Genomic DNA, 22,045 nt, shown 5'->3' on the forward strand with positions numbered 1-22,045 from the left:
TGCAGTAGTTGGAGAGTGCATGTACTGACATACTTGGTTGACAGCGTAAGCAATATCAGGACGGGTAAAGAGAAGATATTGAAGGGCGCCCACAACACTGCAAAAAGAAGATCCATCGGAGAGGGGCTCACCATCATATAAACTCAAGCGTTTACCACTGGGAACTGGCGTTGAGATGGGCTTGGCGTCAGCCATATTAGTGTTCTGTAGAAGCTCCAAAATGTACTTGGATTGAGTGAGATAGAAGGCAGAAGGCGTCCGGGAAACCTCCATCCCCAAGAAGTAGTGTAAGGGCCCAAGATCTTTCATTGCAAAATGAGCACCAAGTTGCGTGATAAACTGAGACAAGTGAGCATTGTTGTTCCCTGTGATTAAAATGTCATCCACATAGATGAGAAGATAAAGGATTGTTGAGCCATCAAAATAGGTGAAGAGAGACGAGTCAGCTTGGGAAGCAGTGAAGCCCAAGTCTTCTAGTTTCTGGGAAAAACATTGAAACCAAGCACGGGGTGCTTGTTTCAAACCGTATAGGGACCTTCGAAGTCGACACACATGAGAGGGAAACTGTGGATCAATGAACCCTGCAGGTTGGCGCATATAAACTTCCTCATTCAAGGTGCCATGAAGGAAGGCATTTTGAACATCAAGCTGGCGGATAGGCCACTGAAAGTGAAGAGCAATAGAGAGAATGAGCCGAATGGTGGCATGGGTGACCACCGGACTGAAGGTTTCGCAGAAATCAATGCCTTCTTGCTGATGAAAGCCATTTGCAACTAGTCTAGCTTTAAAACGCTCGATGGAACCATCAGAGTTCTTTTTTATGCGATATACCCATTTATTTGGTAACACATTCATAGAAGACTTGTAGGGTACCAAAGTCCAAGTGCCTGTACGCTGTAAAGCGTTAAATTCATCTGCCATTGCTTGGCGCCATTGGGGAGACTTATTGGCCTGGGAGAAACATGTGGGCTCAACCAAAGTATTAGTAACAGTAGTGATGCAAGCATATCTGGGATTTGGTTTTCGAATTCCTTGTTGACCACGCGTGATCATGGGATGAGTGGATGGAACAGTGTGAGAAGTGGTGTTAGCAGGTTCAATATTCACGTGAGTAGTGGGAGTTGGTGGGTGAGAATGGGAGTCTGGGGTAGAGGATGGAAGGATAGTATGGGAGGCCGGGGTAGGGAGCAGGGGAGAGGGTGAGGTGGTGATAAGGGAAGGAGGGATCCGTGGGGTCGAACGTGGTGGGGTGTACTGGAAGGTATCAATGGGCAGGACATGGTCCAACTGACTCGGTTTTGACAAGGTCGGAGTAGCAAGGTCTGTATAGGGAAAACTCTTTTCATTGAAAATGACATGACGAGACAGAAAAGACTTGCCAGTGGTAGGATCATAACATTTATAACCTTGATAATTTAATGAGTATCCTAAGAAAATGCATTGTTTTGATCGAAACTTAAGTTTAGTATCAGTGTATGGACGTAAATAGGGAAAACAAGCACAACCAAATACTTTGAGAAAATCATACTGGGGTGATTTTGAAAACAGTTTTTGGAAAGGGGAGACACCATTCAAGATTTTGGTGGGAAGACGATTAATGAGATAATTTGCAGTGTGAAAAGCGTCATCCCAGAAAGTGTGAGGAAGAGACGCATGAGCAAGTAAAGTTAAGCCAATTTCAACAAGATGACGATGTTTACGTTCTGCGAGACCGTTTTGCTCGGGATGATGAGGACAACTGAGTCTATGATGAATGCCATGTTGAGAGAAAAGGTGTTTAAAAGAGGAATTGACAAACTCTCCTCCACCATCAGATTGAAAAAATTTAATTTTGGTGTTGAACATATTTTCTGCAAGCTTTTTAAAATGAACAAAGGTTTGAAAAACATCAGATTTTAACTTTAAAGGATAGAGCCATGCATAACGAGAAAAGTCATCCACAAAAACAACATAATACTTGTATCCATTAATTGAATAAGAAGGAGAAATCCATACATCGGAATGTATTAATTCCAAAGGACACGATGACTGGGAAGAAGATAAATTAAATGGCAACTTATGACTTTTGCCAAGGGGACAGGATGAACAAAAGTCGTAGGTTGCATTACCAGTTAAAGGTAATTTATTTTGGGAAATTAGACGACGCAAAACAGAAATTGCAGGGTGACCTAACCTAGAATGCCAAATAGCATCCGACACTTTAACACCAACAAATGCAGAGACTCCATGGTTGACCACAGAAGAACTTGAAAATGGATAAAAACCATTTTTACTCCGGCCTTGCAAAAACATCTTCCCCGTTTGAAGGTCCTGAACACGGTAGGAATTGGGATATAAGGTCAGTGAACAATGGTTGTCTTTGGTAAATTGATTGATGGAAATAACATTAGTAGAAGCATTAGGGCAGTGAAGGGTGTTGGGAAGGGTAAATGAGTGATTGGGTGTGTGAAGAAAAGAAGTGCCAACATGAGAAATGTGCAAACCTGATCCATCCACCACGCCATCAACATTGTCAGTGCCATTGTAGGGACGAGGATTCGAAACCTGATGTAAATCATTGGTGATATGTGCATTGGCTCCAGAGTCAAAAAGCCAGTTTTGAATGCCAGAGGGAGAGGCAGATGCCGGAGACGGTGCAGCAGCAGCATAAGCTTGGAGACGTGGAGCAGGAACACGTCCTTCATAGGCCATATTAACGCGATTGAAACAATCGATTGCAGAATGGCCGTGACGACGACATATTTGGCATTGGATACGGCCACCAGATTGGGTTGGAGAAGGAGGAGCACCAAGAACGCCATCATGGGGTTGTCGGGGTGGAGGAGCATAGTGGTCTTGGCCTTGAGGACGAGAAGGAAACTGGCCACGACTACCATTGAAGTGACCACGGCCTCCGCGAGGAGTACCGCGACCACGGGAAGTGCCGGAACGACCTCTTCCAGCAGCAAGGGCAGTGGGCCCAGTTTCAAACATAGTATGAAGCTTTTGACGTCTCTTTGCACCAAGAAGAAGAGCCTCCAAGGCACTGTAATTGATGGCCTCATCCCGTGCTTGTGCAGAAGCAACAGTACTCTCATAAGCAGGCCCAACATTATTTAAAATAATGGCAACAAGATCAGAGTCAGTCACAGGAGAACCAGAGAGGGAGAAAGTGTCAGCAAGACAATTAATACGATCAAGAAACTCAGCAATAGAGGAATCACCACGATGGGTATTCATTAGCTCACTACGCAATTGGAGGAGGCGGCCAGTAGACTGAGAAGCATACATGTCACGTAAACAAGTCCATGCAGAAAGAGAACTGGTCTTACCAATAAGAGAGGCAAGAACTGTGGGATGAACCGAACTGTTGATCCAAGAGAGAACCATAGCATCGTGCTGAATCCATGCATCAAAGTCAGGATTGGTTTTATCAGTGAGTTGGCCAGCATCGTCCTTTAAGAAGGTAGGAGGACATAGGTTGGTTCCATCGACAAAAGACACCAGATTCCTGCTGCGAAGCAAGGGCAACATCTGGGCATGCCATAGGGGATAGTTGGTACGATCCAACTTGATAGTCAGAAAGTTGGAAGCATTTGGAAGAGAGAGATGGGAGGGACCTGAACTGGACGCCATGGGAGAGAAATAAAAAAAAAAAAAAAAAGCTTTTGGTCGTTAGACTGTCAGCTCTGAGATACCATGAAGAATATTGCTTTTACTGATATATTTAACTTACCAATGCTGCAATGGCAGCATGGTTTATATACAGTTTGCATATACACGCATGCAATAAACAACAATAAAGTAGCATATAAACAACATTAAAGGTGGCAGAAGCCATGTGATTGTCTGGCTGGGATTATTCCTTTTGTTGTCCAGGTTGTACAGCAGATAGTTGAGAGAATGTGCAGGTTGGGATTATTCCTTCGGTTGCAGATTGCAGCGGGAAGGTTGTGATTGAATTGGTGGTGCTGACGTGGACCTTTCATTAGGGTGTAAAGATTTATTCAAACTAGGTTTATCACATTCTAATACTTAACAGTATGCTTATTCTAATCCAACATTTTATCTGCACGAAGTTTGTTTCTGATCCGACACATCTCAGCCATAGCATCAGTGATGTCCGACTTTTCCCCAGGCATGTCTGCAGAGCATGCAACACCAACTCCTAAGATTGAAATCAAGCTCTCTTCAAATTTCATGCGAATCCTTGTGCTAGCCTCAGTTACATGCTGTTTTGCGCTCATCTCTCCTTGGCCTGGAGTTTATGTGAAGGGCATTAATATGTGTTATCTACATTGGTGCATTTGAGGGTGTGATTCCGTTCTTACTACCTTTTTAGCGCATCTGTGCAAATTATTCTTACATGTTGCGACTAATACATTCAATTCTCGCAGCGAAGCGCGGACACATTTTCTAGTAAGAACTATTGTGAGGTAAATCATAAATATAGGGAGGTGATTTACTCTCTATTTCTAGCAATTAGATTGAATAAATCACACAAAAACAACATACATGATTAAACAAACAGTGGGGTAGAGAAATAGAGGTAAATCGTAAAGCTAAGATGGATCCTGACATCTATCATAATCCTCAGTTTTCTTTGCCTTCTTTATCATGGCAGAATTCGCATACCAGTGGGGCATGGATTTGTTGGGAAATGGTCCTTATTTAGATAGATTGACGTGTTATATTGTCACGTACATTGTCAACCTAGACCAGTGATAATGCACACTCTTTCTTTGATATGTGGGTCCAAAGTATATTGTCAACCTAGACCAGTGATAATGTGCATATATGTGGGTCCAAAGTACATTGTCAACCTAGATCAGTGATAATGTGCACTCTTTCTTTGATATGTGGGTCCATAGTCGTAGTATAGAAATGTATTTATTTTCTCTGCATTGACTAGACCTATGATACTATTGGTTGAAGGATTATTAGTTTTTATCATGTTGTGCCTTTGTCTATGTGGAACTGAGATTTCAAATTACAACATCACTAGAATGCAGACCATAGTTGAATATAATAAAATAAACAAGAAATAAAGACACCGAAATTTACGAGTTTCGGCAAAATCCTGCCTACGTCCCCAGAGAAATATTGCTCTTCACTATGAGAATAATAACAAGTACAAAATACACTTGAGTTAAATCAACATAAATCAAAACCGAAACCCTTTTACACCATCTTACAGTATTTCACAAGAGGTCACCCAACCCCAAGATGCCACTCTTTTCTCTCTGATTTTCTCTCCTCTGTGTTCCCCTTCGGATGCTTACCAAATGCACAAATATTACATCTAGTTAAATGCATACACCAGCAACCTATTAAACTGACACCAACAACTAAGACCAATTGGTCTTTAGTTCACACGCCAAATTCAAACTCTTTGCTGTACGTAGTCTATAGCGTGCAATCCTTGAACGAAGACTTCCACGCCAAAACCGAAATTAATCACAACAATTAAGTCTATACAAATGAATTTGTTTTGGCATAAAAACTCTCTTTCAGCTTTCACCGTCCTGTTTGGGATAAAATCTACGAAACACACTATTAGTTTCGTATCTAGTTCTAATTTCAACTGTGGAAGTAATAAACTACAAGGCAAAGGAACATAAGAAAGACCTTATGGGAGTCAAGACCGAATGGGCTTGCTCTAGAACAAAATGGGTCATAAGAAAGACCTTACGGGAGTCAAGACCGAATGGGTTTCCCTTTAAATCTAATCCTGGTGCACTGATATTTCATAGATAAAAAAGACCTTGCAAGAGTCAAGAACGAATGGGTTTGCTCTAGAACATACAAGTTTTCCTTTTAAAAAAGAAATCGATAAGATACAAATTACGAAATCTTGACATGTGAATCTGATACTCTTCCAGATTCTGATACCAATGTTAGAACGTGCTCTACATCTTCCACAATTTCATTAACTGCCTTTTCTTCTCTTACAATGTACTATTTATACTAATACTCAACTCTAACTGTCACCACAAGTTGATGCCATCTGGCATCCTAACACTATGCCAAATGCATCTAAATATAACTCAACTGTACGAAATAGTAAATGAACTAAAGTCTGTCAGACAAGTTATCAACTATACTGATTTTATTGATCAAGCAAATTTGAGAACTTCGACATCCACATAAGGAAACAAGATTATTACGTACATGCTAATACTTAACAGTATGCTTATTCTAATCCAACATTTTATCTGCTCGAAGTTTGTTTCTGATCCGACACATCTCAGCCATAGCATCAGTGATGTCCGATCTTTCCCCAGGCATGTCTGCAGAGCATGCAACACCAACTCCTAAGATTGAAATCAAGCTCTCTTCAAATTTCATGCGAATGCTTGTGCTAGCCTCAGTTACATGCTGGTTTGCACTCATCTCCCCTTCCTCTTTTTCTTGAATAAGAACCGGATCCACAATATCTAACACCTGCTCAGGCAGAGCTGCCTTGACATAGTTGTGAAGATTTGAAGATCCTTGAAACATGTCACTGGTTGGCCTTTTTCCCGTAAACATTTCCAGCAGGAGGATGCCGTAACTATACACGTCACCCTGTCGCCACACTTCATGCCCCATGCCATACTCTACATTTGTGCAAATGTTTTTATTTTAATACGTAAAAAAAAAAAAAAAAAAATCTAAATTATAAATGAATACTGAAAAAGTGAAAAGAAAGTGAATACGTTTTTTTACCTGGAGGAGTATAACCGATTGTTCCTTTAACTCCGATGGAGCTTGACTGATTACCAAAACCATCTTCAAGAGTTCTTGAAAGGAATCTCGCCAACCCAAAGTCACCTACATGTCCAATCATATCATTGTCGAGAAGAACATTGCTGGGTTTGAGGTCACAATGAACTATTGGCACGTGACAGTGATGATGCAGATAATCCAATGCCATTGCAACATCTATCGCAATGTTCAACCTCTGCGAAAAAGTTAAGCTCCTTGGCCTCTGATTCGTATCAGTACTTGTCTGAGCTGGATGCAACCATTCCTCTAAGCTCCCATTCACCATGAACTCGTAAACTAAGGCCTTGAAATCAGAACCACGATAGTCGAATCCGGAGCATGCAGAAAGTACCTTCACAAGGTTACGGTGTCTAATATTTTTCAGAGCCTCACACTCAGCAATGAAACTTTTGGAAGCTCCGTGTCGAGCGAGGTTGAGTACCTTGATAGCAATTGTTGTTCCAACTTGATCAAGTAATCCTTTATAAACTGACCCAAAACTTCCCATTCCAATCAAATTGGCAGAAGAGAATCCATCAGTAGCTTTAAGAAGACTTTGGTAAGACACCTTAGGAAATTTTTCAGAATCACTCGAAGGATCCGCCTTTTTTTTACTCCGGAAGCAACAATGGTACACAACGGCAAATGAAAAAAAGGCTCCAGAAAGCCCAGAAAGGAGAGAGATTACCAGTTTCAAGGTTAGGCTCAACCCTCTTTTGCTGGAATGTCGAAATTTGCATTTTGGCAATTGAAACTCTGGTATGCCGCCACAGAGCTTTGTATTCCCTTGGACTGATGTGGCAGTTGCATTCTGAAAAACTCCTTCGATAGGTACTGCTCCCTCTAAATTGTTATAAGACAGATTCAAGGATTGCAGAAATGTAAAATTCTCCAAGAATTTCGGAATTGTCCCTGACAAGTTGTTGCGAGCAAGAGATAAGGTTTCAATACCTCTTAGTGAACTCAACTCTGATGGAATTGTCCCTTGGAAGAAGTTTTCTTGCAAGTAAAGATACTGTATGGTTTCACAACTTCCAAGACTTGGAGGAATTTCACCAGACAATAGGTTTCCAGAAACATCAAAATGCTCTATATTTATCAATTGTCCGACTTCCATGGGAAGAAAGCCAGTCAAATGGTTTCGAGATAAATCCAAATGAACATATGAAGAAGACAGACTAATTAATTCTGGGGATATGATACCAGTGAAATTGTTACCACCAAGAATTAAGTTCACTAAATTGGGACACTGAGATAAAGTTGAAGGGATGGTGCCCTGAAGGTTGTTATTCTCGAGATGCAGATCAGTTAATCGACTTAAATTTCCAAAAGATGATGGAACATTCCCAGAGAGCAAGTTGTTTTCCATATATACTTCATATAATTTGGGAAGCCTTCCTATTTCAGGAGGGATGAGACCTGAAAACTGGTTGTCAGACAGCCATATGGCTTCCAGGTTATGCAGATTTTCCATCGCAATCGGGATACTACCAAATATACTATTATTGGCTAAGGTGAAATATACAAGTGAAGAAGACAGGTTGGCTAAGCATTGAGGCAACGTACCCCCAAAGTTGTTTGAATTAATTACCAAGTATAGTAGACCGGTGGCATTAGTCATATCGCAAAGAAAGCTCAAATCATCACCAATTCCCGCACTTCCAAGATGGTTTGAATCAATAATAAACCGCCAAAGCTTGTGTAAGTTTTTCAAAGAGGGGACTTCTCCATGCAGTTGGTTTTCGCCTATTTGTAGAACAAACAGATTTGAGGCATTAGATATTGAAACAGGTATAGTTCCACTAAATTGGTTATCCTCGATGGTAAAAAGTTGGAGTCTTGGACAGGAATTGCCCAAGTTTGAAGGTAAAGTGCCTTGGAGGTTGTAATTAGATCCCACAGCAAAGGTTTCAAGAGAAGAGACATTGAAAATTGAGGGAGGGATCGTACCAGACAAGTTATTTTCATCCAATCCAAGAAAATAAAAATTGGTCATTCGACCAAAGATATCTGGAATTATGCCACCTAAATTATTTGAAGTTGCACTAAACGCTTCAAGAGATGATATGTTGCTAAAAGAGTAAGGGATACTTCCTGTATGGTGGTTGTCTTCAATACTGAATTCTATTAGCTTTGACAAGGTGCCAAACTCCTTAGTGATACTACCTTCTAACAAATTGCGGTCAAGATATATGAGTTTGAGTTCAGAGCAACCTGATAAATTGGCGGGAATTTCTCCACTCAGTGAATTATTATACAATGCCAAAAATTGTAGTCTGCGCAAACGGCTAATTTCTGAAGGGATTTTATGGCTGAAGCTGTTGTTTTTGAGATTAAACTCTCTGAGGAAACTCAAATTTCCAACATGTGGCGATATAGAGCCTCCAAGCTTCAAGGACATCAGCTTCAACATTGTGATCCTCTTGTGGCGGTGACCACAGGTAACACCGTGCCATTGGCAAAAGTGGATTGTTTCGTTCCACGAACTCATGACTCCAAAAGGGTCTGTAGTTATCCTAGCCTTGAATTCAAGCAACGCCAGTTTATCCGTCTCGTTTGATCCGGCGAGGGCTATACTAAGACATGAGTTAAGAACAAGGGCATGCATGCACAAATATGAGAAGAAGAGAAGTGGTGAAATGAACTTGTAATTCCCCATGGTATCAGTTTTGCGTGAAACTTTGGTTTGGGTGAGCTGCGGTAGTCTAGCAGCTTGAGCAGAACCAATTTATAAGAATTCTTGTGACGTAAATATAGGGAGGCGATTCACCCTTTATTTATAACCATTAGATTGAATAAATCAAACGAAAACAATATACATGATTAAATAAGGTGTGTGTGTGGCTAAAAAGAGTGCCTAAATATATATATAGACTACTGGCTAAGAAAGCATTAATCGAATTCCTAGACTAAAAGAGTTGACTAGTTTAGAGCTAAGATGGATCTCACATCTATCATTATCTTAACATTTTTCTTCGCCCACTTTCTCACGGCAGAATATTGCATATTAGTAGGGCATAGATTTGTAGGGAAATCGTCATTATTTGGATGGTCTGACATGTGATATGTCACGTATGCACTCCTTCATTGATATGTGGTCCAAATTGATGGTATTTCAACAAAACAGTACTTGTGTATTCATTCTATTCAAATGAATTTGTTTGGCATAATAACTCTCTTTCAGTTTTCACCATCCTGTTTCGGAAGAAATCCACCACACAATACTAATTTTGTATCTACTTCTAGTTTCAGGCTTCAGCTGTGGAAGAAATCTACGCCACTAGACTCTGCAATTTGCATGGGTGGGTCAAGTATCAATTATCATTGGATAAAGTACAAAAAACTACCTCAATTATTGGTGTCACGACACTTTCATACCTTATCTTTTAAAATTGACAATGTTACACCTCATCTTTAGAATTTGGTCCAATATTATACCTTCCGTTACTTGGCCGTTTACTTTTCAGTTAAATGCTGATATGGCTTGATTCGAGACCCACTTTCTATTAAAAAATTAATAAAATATTATTAAAAACTAAAAAAAATTTATTTAATATTTTTTAAAATAATAAAGAAAAGTAAAAAAAATTAAAAAAAATCCCTCTATTCGTCCGTTCCCCCCCCTCTCTCTTCCCATCTTCATCTTCTTCCCTTCTTAATCTTCAACCAAAAAAAAATTTTGAATACCCAATCAACCTACCCACCCCCTCCCCCCGGTGCGCGCGCGAAAGAAGGAGAAAGAGAAGGAGAAGGAAGAAGAAGAAGAGGAAAAAAAGGAGAAGGAAGAAGAAAAAAATTGAAAACCCATCAATCCCCCCCCCGGCCGCTCGCGCGTGCGTGCGTGGGCGGAAGAAGAAGAAGGAGAAGGAGAAGGAGGAAGAAGAAGAAGAGGAAGAAAAAAAAAAATCCAACCCAACCCAGTTCGCCCCCTCCATCCAAACCCCCTGCAACCCAGAAAGAAGAAAGAGGAAGAAGAAGAAGAAGAAGAATAAAAAAAACAAAAAAAAAAAAACTCAACCCAACCCAGTTCGTGTACCTTCTCCACACCCCCCCCCCCCATCAACCCATAAAGAAGAAGAAGGAGAAGAAAAAGAAAAAAAAAAAAAAATTCCAAAGTGAACCCAGTTCGTTCCCCCCTCCCCCAACCCCCTACAAACCCCAAATCCACCACTCTCATACATTCTCCACATCCTCTTCCACACCCATCATCCACCTTCTCCGCGCACCCATCTTCCCGCCGACGGGGTCTGGGTTTTTTTTATTTTTTTTATTTTTCTGGGTTGCAAGAAGGAGAAGAGGGGGTGGGGAGGGGGGAAGACAAACTGAGGCTCGGTGCAGGGGAAGACCAATTGGATTTTTTTTTTTAATTTTTTAATTTTTTTTATTTTTGGGTTTGCAGGTGGGGGGGGGAGAAGAGAGAGGAGGGGGGGAGGGACGAACTATGGGCTATTTTCTTTTTTTTTACTTTTTATTATTATTTTAATATTTTAAAAATATTAAATAATTTTTTTAGTTTTTAATATTATTTTAATGATTTTTTAATAGAAAGTGGGTCCCGAATCAAGCCACGTCAGCATTTAACTGAAAAGTAAACGACCAAGTAACGGAAGGTATAACATTGGACCAAATTCTAAAGATGAGGTATAACATTGTCAATTTTAAACGATAAGGTATGAAAGTGTCGTGACACCAATAGTTGAGGTAATTTTTTGTACTTTACCCTTTTAAATATTAAAATAATAAAAAAAAAGTTAAAAAACAAAACCTTTCGTCCCTTCCCCCATTCTCTCTCTCCCCATCTTAATCTTCTTCCCTACTTCATCTTCAATAAAAAATAAAAAAAATTTTTTGAAAACCCATATACCCCAAACCCCCAACCACCCCACCCCTCGAAGAAGAAGAAGAAGAAGGAGAAGGAGGAAGAAGAAGAAGAAGGAAGGAGGAGAAGAAGAAAAAGAAGAAGGAAAAAAAAACCCCAACCACCCCCCCCCCCCCAAAAAAAAACCCTGCAACCCAGAAAGAAGAAGGAGGAGGAGGAGGAAGAAGAAGAAGAAGAAAAAAAAAAAAAAACCCAGATCCTGTTTGCCAGGCCGATTCCATGGGTGGAGAACCTGGGCGGAATGGGTGTGGATTTAAGGAGTGGGGTGTGTAGATGAGGGAAGAGGATGGGTGGGAGGTTGGGTGTGGATGGTGGGTGCAGGGAAAGACAATTGTTTTTTTTTTCTTTTCTTTTCTTTTTTTTGGGTTGCAGTAGATAGGGGGAAGAAGACGAAAGAAGATGAAGATGGGGGAGAAGAGAGAGGCCGGGGGGGGGGGGGGGTGAAGGGACAAAGTTTTGTGTATTTTTTTTTCTTTCTTTTTCCTGGGTTGCAGCAGGTAGGAAGAATAGGAAAGGAGATGAAGATGGGGGAAAAGAGAGAGGGCCCGGGGGGGGGGGGGGGGAGGCTTGTAGGAAGAAGAGGAAGGGAGATGAATGTCACATCCCGGCCCGGGGGGGACCACTTCCCGGGCCCGCTCCATCACCGTAGCACGATATTGTCCGCTTTGGGCCCCGACCACGCCCTCACGGTTTTGTTTTTGGGAATTCACACGAAAACTTCCCAATGGGTCACTCATCCTGGGAATGCTCTCGCGCGCTACTCGCTTAACTTCGGAGTTCCCATGGAACCTGAAGCTAGTGAGCTCCCAAAAGGCCTCGTGCTAGGTAGGGATGGGAATATACATTTAAGGATCACTCCCCTGGGTGATGTGGGATGTCACAATCCACCCCGCTCAGGGGCCCGACGTCCTTGTCGACACACCATGGCCAGGGTTAGGCTCTGATACCAAATTGTCACATCCCAGCCCGGGGAGAACCACTTCCCGGGCCCGTTCCACCACCGTAGCACGATATTGTCCGTTTTGGGCCCCGACCACGCCCTCACGGTTTTGTTTTTGGGAATTCACATGAGAACTTCCTGATGGGTCACCCATTCTGGGAATGCTCTTGTGCGCTACTCGCTTAACTTTGGAGTTCCCATGGAACCCGAAGCCAATGAGCTCCCAAAAGGCCTCGTGCTAGGTAGGGATGGGAATATACATTTAAGGATCACTCCCCTGGGTGATGTGGGATGTCACAATCCACCCCCCCTCAGGGGCCCGACGTCCTCGTCGGCACACCACAGCCAGGGTTAGGCTCTGATACCAAATTGTCACATCCCGGCCCCGGGTCCACCATAACCCAGGCATGCTCCACCACCGTAGCACGATATTGTCCGCTTTGGGCCCCAACCACGCCCTCACGGTTTTGTTTCTGGGAACTCACACGAGAACTTCCCGATGGGTCACCCATCCTGGGAGTGCTCTCGCGCGCTACTCGCTTAACTTCGGAGTTCCCATGGAACCCGAAGCCAGTGAGCTCCCAAAAGGCCTCGTGCTAGGTAGGGATGGGAATATACATTTAAGGATCACTCCCCTGGGTGATGTGGGATGTCACAATGAAGATAGGGGAGAAGCATGTAGGAAGAAGAAGAAAGGAGATGAAGATGGGGGAGAAGAGAGAGGGTGCAGGGGGAAAGGACAAAGTTAAGTTTTGTTTTGTTTTGTTTCGTTTTTTTTTTTTTTTCTTTTTTCTGGGTTGCAGCATGTAGGAAGAAGAGGAAGGGAGATGAAGATGAGGGAGAAGAGAGAGGGCGCGGAGGGGAAGTTTTGTTTGGTTTTATTTTTTTTTATTTTTTTTATAACTTTTCTTTATTAATATTTTTTTTTAGTTTTTAATAATTTTTTAATAGAAAAGTGGGTCCCGAATCAAGCCATGTCAGCATTTAACTGAGAAATTAACAGAAAACTGACAGAGGTATGACATTGGTACAAATTCGTAAGATGAGGTATGACATTGTCATTTTAAAAATATGACGTATGAAAGTGTCGTGAGACCAATAGTTGAGATTGTTTTTTGTACTTTACCCATTATCATTTTTCAAGTGAACCATAAATGGCCAAGCAGTTTTGGAAAAGAATCTTGTGCATAGTTTTGTATCTTAGTTCCAACTTTCAAAAGTTGGAAACTTTGCTATTGTTCGTAATCATCCAGTGCAACGCGTGGTGGAAAATGTATCTGGCTTCTCTCCATATCTACTCTATCCTAATCTTTACCTATTCTCATACTAAGATCAAGCCAACGTCGGTAAAATAAAATCCGATAGCTCTTGATCACTGTGGTTAAGGAATTCTCGGCTCGCTCTTTGTCTGAGTTCTAACCTACAAGGAAAAGGAACATAAAGTAAGCCTTATGTATCATGCTTTTCCCCTATCCTTTGAATCTAATTCTGATGCTCTGATATTTCATAGATAAGACCTTGCAGGAGTCAAGACCAAATGGGTTTGCTCTAGAACATATAAAGTTTCCTTTCTAAAAAGAAATCAATAAGAGACAAAATTATCGAAATCTTACATGAGAATTTGATATGCATTCCAGATTCTGATAATATATACTGCAAGAAGTACGAGCTTGAATTCACCCTATGCTAAATTTGTTTAGGAAAACTTATGAAAATGGTTTGAAAAGTTTTAGTTTTAATAAAAAACCATGTTATAAGTTTTCTTTAATGATTAGTACAAGGCTCATATTAAAGTAGTCCAGAAAATGGCCCAACTATAATAAATTATGATTTGTCGATTTTACCCCTAACTTTTTGAGGTTGAGTTCCAGATTTTCATCGTTAATGGAGTTCATCTGACATGCCCTGATCCCAATATTCTCCGAATACCAGGATAGGCAAGTACTGGCCGACACCCGAGGGTGACGAAAGCCATTTATTGAGTGTAAATGTTGAAAACAAGGGGTAGATAAGGCTTATAAATATAAAAGGATAATGAATATGCATTTAAGGAACGTGTTCAGAGCATACAACTAACTAGAACACTAAAATAAATAATATAAAATTGAATGAAACAAAGGAGCGGGTCTTACACCGAGAGGACTCGAAAATGCCGATGCGGAAGTGCCTGAACGTTGGGATTGTATGCCTTGATTCTAAGTCCTGAAGGAGGCGCAAAACAAACATGAGTGGACCAAGTTGATATATATATAATAAAGCAGTTATCAACCTTTATGAAAACACATATATATCATGATAAACATAGGTTTTCCGAAACCTAGCATGTCGTGCAATGTCTAAAATCATGACTTGTTTATATAATAATCACTAGTGAATGTCCGATAACCCCTAGGCCCTATGCCGGCTCCCCGTCTCTGACCAAATAGTTAGAGGAAAATACGGTCCAGGCCCCATGTCGGCTCCCCGTCCCTGTGCTAAATAGCCAGAGGAAACACACTTCAGGCCCTATGCCAACACCAAACCGTCGCCCGGGACGGACTGAAATCTATGCCTACGTCCCGTAGATGAAAGGACCACTAGGTAAGTACAAAACCAATGAACATACATATATTGAAAAGCAACTTCATATAATAAAGTCATCCATCATCTATACTATAAAGAGGTGTTCTAAACATGTTCTAAATATCATATCGTCATCCATCAGATATTCTATAAGAACACGAATTATAGGAAAAATAGTAGTAATTCAAACTAGCCTCAGTAAGCATGTTATCTCATAAAACGTTTCATAAAACATAGTCATCAAATCATGCTTTTGATAAATGCATTTCTACTATCAAAACATGCATTTTTAGAAGGGGTCCATTCACAGTACTTTGCCACCGAAGAGCCATGCAACTAGCGAAGACGGAAACGCCACAAATAATTACCCCTAAGCACATAAATGGTACATTTAGTCAAACTCTACTGAAACGACTTATTTTGGGAAAACGGACATTGGAGATGGGTTCAAGACGTCGAAATTAGCCTATGAGAGGCCTTGAACGAAAATCCAAAAAGTCAACCCTAAGAGTCAACGTTGACCTTTGACTAGTCAAAGTCAACAGTCGGTCAAAGTCAACGGGTCAGGTCAACCCGGGTCAAAGGTCAACCGGGTTTGGGCTTAAAGGGTTTGGACTTATGTTAGGTTTAGATTTAGGTAGGTTGGGCTTAGGATAATGGGTTATTGGGTTAAGGGTTTAGCTATTTAGGTGGGCTGGGATTTAATGGGTTTAGGATTATGTTTTGGGTTACTCAGGCCTAGGTGGGAGGCCCAAAGGCTGAGGCCTTAGGTTTTAAAAGAAAAGGGTTGAGGGAAAATTGGGTTTAGGGTTTGGGTTTCTAGGTAAAAGGGTTTAGGTTGGTTCCGGGTTGGGCCTAAAAGCCCGTGGGTTTGGGTTCTTAAGGGTTTTGGGATGAGTTCAAAGGGTTAAAGGGTTAGGCTCGGCAAGAAAAGCCCAAAGGCCTGGTGCGGTTGCTACTCGCTGGAGCTAAACGGAAGGGAAGGTCGAAAAGTTGAACAAACTTAAACGTTAATAACTTTGTCAAAAACTCAACCAAATCGAGTGATTTAAAAACGGAAATCATAGTTCTTGAAGAGATGAAGAGAATGGTACCTCGCACAACATCTAACTCGCCATGTTTTGGCTGGAAAACGCCTCGAAAGTCACTGAGGTCGCCGGAAACTTGGTAAGAATCAAATGGATATAACTTTTGCAATACTCCACGAAATTGGGTGATTCAAAAAGGAAAGTTGTAGAACTCAACAAGACGAAGATATTGATACCTTGGACGCCGACCAACTAAAAATGGTTTGGCCAAAAATTGCCTCGAAAGGGGCGGTGCTCGCCAAAAAACTGGAGAAATGTCTCTGAGGTGGTTTCTTCGTGGTTTGACGTCTAAAACGTGTACAAATGTCTAGTCAACAACTAACAATGAGGGAAGGATTAATTCAAAGGTCTAGAACCTTACTCTCATGCCAGGGAATCGATAACCGGTGTCGAACAAGGCGGCTTAGCTACGGTGATGCAGTTGCAGAGTTGAGAGATTGAAGTGAGAGAGTCTAAAAGGGATGAAGGACATCCCACAGGTGAGGGTGGCATCTAGTGGTCGTCTCCAAAGCACCATCTCGATGCTAGCCATGAAAGAAGGGAAAGAAGAGACTTGCAAGAGGGAGAGAACTGAGAGTTAAAAAAATCAGAAAAGAAAGAAAAGGGGAGGGAATCGGGGGAACAAACAAATCAGGGGTGGGCCCCTTGGGCACACCATTTAAGACTCAAAAAACTATTTTTAAAAAGAAAATATCCCCAAACTTAGTGACAATATAAAAACACCCTTTTTGTGCCGTAAATCCTGGGACAGGTTGTTACATCATCGTTGTTTTGCAGACCTTCTTATTTTTCTTTGAAACAAAAATATAGATCATCATGCTATTTAATTTTTATTTTGTATTATTTCGTTGAAATGTGATCGCTGTTATTATTTATAGTGTATTCGAGGGATTGTTTTTTAATTTTTCTTCATTAGTAGAGTTCATCGTTTGTTTCTCCAGAAAATAAATTTGAGATCTGCATGCTATTTAATAATAACGACGGGTCATTGCTTCTGGACTGTAAAAATAAACTGTTTCTGGAATCTAAATCACTGTTTCTGGAATTTAAGTCACTGTTTCTGGATCCAAATGAAATAAACACACTGTTTCTTAAATGTAAGCTAGAAAAGAAATAGTGCAATTCGCTGTATTTGGATTCAAAGAAAAATAAGTACATTGTTTCTTAAATATAATCAACTGATGCATGAAAGAAAAGAAACAGTCAAAGATTAAAACATAGACTGTTTCTGGAATTTAAGTCACTATTTCTGGAATCTATGTCACTGTTTCTGGATTTTGGTTCTTTTCTTTCCAGATACAGTGTTTGTTTGTGCATAGACAAAACAAACACTATATCTGATTTTTTTTTACCAGAAACAGTGTTATGTTTTGGGTTCTCCAGAAACAGTTTTATGTTTTGGTTCTTTTTTTTTTTTTTTTTTCCAAACACTTTTTCTCTGGTTTCTGCTATTAAAATTCTTTAAACTTGTTTCGGCGGCTTTGTTCCGATGAATGCTTCCTTTTTCAACTTTGATTTGAACTTTGATTTGGTTGTTTTTAAAATGAGGGAATTCGATTTGATAGGAAGACAAGGAATTATTATGGCGGTTTCGTGCTGGGTTGAGGAAGGGGGACGACAAGAAGAAAACAAGAAGAAGAAAAAAAAAAGTAAAACCTGAAGAGAGAACGAACAGCCAAATGAAGAAAGAAAGAAAGAAAGAAATGACTGACATAATGGCAAATTTGTAAATAAAGGGAAGCTTATTTCTAACAGAATTGGCTGACAGAATGACATTGCTATTAGGGGCAAAGGTGAAAGAAAAGAATCATTTCATTTTGGGTTTTTAGTTCAGCCCATGTGTGTTAAATGTTTATGGGTCTGATATAGATTAGTCTTGTCCTTATGATTAAATATGAATTCCTTTTGGTTAAATAATAGTATAGGGTGGTTTTTGATTAAATTTAACTTAGCCAAAGCCTTTTCATTAAAGCTCCCAATTAGTTTTGCTTTTGGATTCCAATTACTACAAATTTTCCATGTTCTGAGCGTAGGCAAAAACAGAATGAATCGGGATTGAAGAAACCTAACTATCGTATGGAGAACCTAATAGCATCATTGCTTAGAGTTCCAATGGCTGCACTATGCCGGGTTTTACCTCTTTTCCTTTCTTAATTTCAGAGTTTGTCACCCCAAATAACCGCTTTTAAGAGGAAAAAAATTTATAAACTACAACCATAGGATGTTCATAAATGGTTGAGATTAAGAGGTTAGGTAAGATTAGGAGAAAAGCCAAATCTGCTGGAAAATAGTATCAAAAGAATTTGCAGTTTTTGTGTACGCATTTAAGTTTCCAGGCTGCTACAGAGTTCTGCTATGTATGGAAAGTTCTCACAATTTCAGTTGAAAATATGTCTGCTCTTTCTTCATGTTTCGTTTTTATTTTTATTTTTAAATAAAAGGTAGAATCGAAAGAAAGAATTAGGCAAGAAACATCTTTTATGGATTCTTAGCGATAATTCATTTTATTGAGAGACATCTAAAGTCGTGTCAGTAACATGGTTCAGGGTGCAGCCTGCATCGAGAATCATTTTCAAAAACTTACATGCATCTTTTAGCCGACCCGCTTTGCTATGAACTTGAATAAGTGTATTAAAAGTAACAACATCAGGATTTATTCCACTACTTTCATCTGATTAAAGAGCTTGTTTACTTCATCAATCCTGCTAGCCTTCCCTAGTGCATTAATCAAGGTGCTGTACATAACCACGTCAAGATAACCACCCTGCTTCATTAGCTTATCCAGGACAGAACTTGCCAGATCCGCTCTACCCATCTTCCCCAAGCCTGAATTATCACATTGCGGGCAAACAGTTCCTCCCATTTCATTGAGTACACCCCATGCCTCATTGAAGTAGAGCCCTTCGTGACGAACTAACTCATCATGGAATTATAAGTATAACTCACGGGGTTTTCACCAAGGTCACTGAAAATCTCAAACAATTTGCGTGCTATGCTCAGCTTTCCCTTGGCCAAGAATAAGGACAAAAATGTATTAACCATGTCCATATCAAAAGTGCTTTCCCCTGTCGCTTGAACTCTTTGCCACCTGGACAATGAAAACAGCTGCGAGGAGTGGTTGGTGGACTTAAGTTGATTAGCCAATTGATCCATATGTGCAGATGATGAGCACTGATCAGTATCGGTGGACAAATTCTTATTATTTTCCTTAATCCTCGCAGCCTCTGAATCTAGGCCTGCATCCATAGTTGATTCAGCAGACTTTATTAAACTCATAATCTTGCTCAAGTCGCCTTTACTTGGGAACAATGATGTAGAATCCTTGCTATTTCTCTGTGGATTTTTCAGCGAAGCCTCCATATCAACCTTCCATTTAAGAACACTTGCCACTAGGTTACCATCTCTAATGTGCTTCATGAGCTTGTCCGTCCAATCCCACCGACCTTTATACAGCCCAATCACAAGTGACGAAATAGTAACTAAATTAACAGTAAAGCCTCTCCTTTCCATTTCTTCCACCAATCCTAGTGCTTCCTCAAGCAAACCCTCCTTACAAAGTTGCAAAACCACAATGCTATATGTTACACCATCCACAAACTGACCCTTCTACTTTAAGTCACAAAATAGTGTGTATGCAACCTCAGCCCTTCCATTCCTGAACAAACCAACAACGAGAATATTATACATCCATGTCGGGGCTCTCACCCCATTCTGAACCATATTCTCAAATAACTGACAGCCATCATTAACCTTCCTGGCCTTGAATAGCCCATCTAGTAGAGAATTATAAACAATGGTATCAGGGATATATCCATTGAGCTGCATTTCACTAAAAATCTTAGTGGCATCGTCTATTCGATAACATTTACAACACCCCTGAACAAGAATTCCATAGGTAATTGCGTCCAGCTCGTGGCCGGAGCCCTTCAATTCCTCCCATACAGTAAGTGCATCATTCAACTTCCCCACCAAGCAGAGCAAATGAATGAGGCTATTATATGTGGACAAATCGGGCCGGACGCAATCCAAGTTAGAGTCTTTCATCTCTCTGAACAGGAATGCATGAATGAATGCAAATATTATACCCCCCCCCCCCCCCCAAGTATCAAAAACTTGCTTAAACTCAACCCTCATGTCAGATTTTCTAAGAGTAACCAGTAACTCATTGCAGGCAATCGAATTCGCACCTGGGAAGAATCCACTCCCTCCAGAAGCTTAAGCAAAATGGCCATGGCCAAACCCGCCTGGTTTTTCCTAAACAGAGCAACAAGAACCGAGTTATACATATCGGTGTTCAACCCAGCACCAACATCTTCCATAAAATCCAAAATTTCAAGCGCATAATCGAACTTACTGGACCGGATAAACGCGTCGAGCAGGGCTTTGAAGGTCTGGGAATCGACCACGACGCCGTGAGTGAAGCAATTGAGGGGCCTCGTGGAGGAATCCAGAGCGGGAGGCGGTGCGGAGGATGTGGGAGTAGGTGCGCACCGAGTGTTTGATGTTATGCGTGAGAGAGCACCATTTGAAGAAGTCGAGTTTTTTGGAGGGGTGGAGGGACTGGGCGCGGAGGGGCTCGTAGAGCGGGAGAGTGTGGGGGTCCGGGAGGTTGCGGGTGCCGGAGTTTGAGAGGGTCTTGGTGATGGCGGCCACCAGGAGTATGTCTCCCAGCTGGGAAGCGCCGTGGTGGCGGTGGTCTTTGACCAGGAAAGGCCTTCCATGGCGCATTGCATTTCCAAAAACATACAGATTAACTGAGATAAGTAAGATGCAGAAACTAGATTACTGTTTGAGAGGTTTTACGTGGAGTTGGGCTTGCACTTGGTTGGACACTCCTTTTCCTGTTGTTAGCCAGGCCCGGATTGTTGTTTGGGCCTCTCCTCCCACATCCCGTAATATAATCCAAGAGATGTTTGCTTACGCACCTTTTTCATTTATTTCGTTGTTAGTTATTTATTTATTTTTTTGAAAAACGGGGCTAAAAGCAAGAGTCCAAGCAAACCTACTCAATATTAAATCTAGATCGGGACATTCCAAGTCGATCTTTACAGATGAAACTAACTGAACTAGAAGGAGGAGTATCAAAATAAAAATTACCTAAATCTAAATCAAGACTATAAGTTGCTAAACTATCTGCAACAAAGTTCTTTTCTTTGTAGATATGTCGAAGTTTGCATTGCCAAGGTCTTGAACGCAATTCTCGATAGGCCAAAATAAGGGGACCAAAAGGATGATTATTGCCAGCAACTGCAACACAAATTGAACTATAACTGTAGAGTCTGATTCCACCAGTACTTTAGGAATCCAAAATTTTCATGCCAATTGTAAGCCCAAGTAAAGACCTCATAGTTCAACAGTGAGAATCTCGCATGTGCCCAAATTGGCGCAAAACCTAGAAATACATTTACCATCAAAATCTCTTAAAACACCACATGCTCCAATAGAATTATTATTTCCCTTCTTGCAACCGTCAACATTAAGCTTAACCCAACCCAAATAAGGAACTTCCCAATGGAGAAAATATTCAATCTTATGCGGTTTATCAATCTTGCGAGTATTAGCCTTTAACCTGCTCCAATAGAATTATTATTTTTTGTTAGTTAACACATGAATAAGAATGATACTCATTCTTTGTAAGTAAAGCTGACTCCAACGGTGAGGAACGGTACGAAGATGAGTTAGGACCACATGTCAAGGGTTCTTATCCATATCTTAATAACAAAACAATTCAATGGAGCTAAACTACACTAGTGAAATGCTTCAATGGTACGTAAAGGGTTGATTGTGTGCTGAGCTGTAAACTCATATGTCTTAGTAGGTTTGGTTCCTCCAATAAACATCTAAATTTAA

At 40.8% G+C, this 22,045-nt stretch overlaps 2 protein-coding genes and 1 long non-coding RNA gene across 11 annotated transcripts in view; 1 reads left to right on the forward strand and 2 right to left on the reverse strand.

The window, feature by feature from the left end:
* The window catches only part of LOC148699084 (uncharacterized), a 108,189-nt gene that overhangs the window by 6,682 nt on the left and 79,462 nt on the right, over positions 1-22,045 (forward strand). The window lies entirely within an intron of this gene.
* Positions 1-22,045, reverse strand: part of LOC137720638 (putative LRR receptor-like serine/threonine-protein kinase At3g47570) — a 52,924-nt gene that overhangs the window by 985 nt on the left and 29,894 nt on the right. Inside the window, exons 1-3 of one of the 5 annotated variants that reach the window (XM_088695886.1) lie at positions 9,079-9,322; positions 6,688-7,925; positions 6,069-6,578 (exon numbers count right to left, since the gene is read on the reverse strand). In XM_088695886.1, coding sequence (XP_088552012.1) covers positions 6,178-6,578; positions 6,688-7,925; positions 9,079-9,182 — 1,743 coding nt within the window. In that variant the 5' untranslated portion in view covers positions 9,183-9,322 and the 3' untranslated portion in view covers positions 6,069-6,177. Of the gene's footprint in view, positions 1-6,068; positions 6,579-6,687; positions 9,483-22,045 lie in introns of those variants that run through there. The other 4 variants (XM_088695870.1, XM_088695878.1, XM_088695884.1 and 1 more) reach the window with 4 other exon arrangements.
* Positions 18,672-20,964, reverse strand: LOC137719757 (pentatricopeptide repeat-containing protein At4g01570-like). Of its 2 annotated transcripts, XM_088695844.1 has the most exons (3): positions 20,550-20,964; positions 20,383-20,449; positions 18,672-19,850 (listed from the first exon to the last, which is right to left on the reverse strand). In XM_088695844.1, exons 1-3 carry the CDS (start codon positions 20,921-20,923, stop codon positions 19,836-19,838), a joined length of 456 nt encoding a protein of 151 aa, XP_088551970.1. In that variant the 5' UTR covers positions 20,924-20,964; the 3' UTR covers positions 18,672-19,835. The 2 variants fall into 2 exon arrangements, with proteins under 2 accessions (XP_088551970.1, XP_088551964.1); XM_088695838.1 differs by having other exon boundaries at positions 18,672-20,449; positions 20,550-20,963.

This window comes from Pyrus communis, chromosome 1 (genome assembly GCF_041283825.1).
Source record: "Pyrus communis isolate YQ-2024b chromosome 1, ASM4128382v1, whole genome shotgun sequence".
Taxonomy (NCBI): Eukaryota; Viridiplantae; Streptophyta; class Magnoliopsida; order Rosales; family Rosaceae; genus Pyrus; species Pyrus communis.

What these genes read in the sequence shown, in the direction of transcription:
- LOC137719757 (XM_088695838.1), bottom strand. Translation starts at nt 20,923, where the DNA reads ATGCGCCATGGAAGGCCTTTCCTGGTCAAAGACCACCGCCACCACGGC. An exon ending in CGACGCGTTTATCCGGTCCA is followed by an intron (nt 20,450 to 20,549) that starts GTAAGTTCGATT and finishes TGCTCTGTTTAG; the next exon opens with GAAAAACCAGGCGGGTTTGG.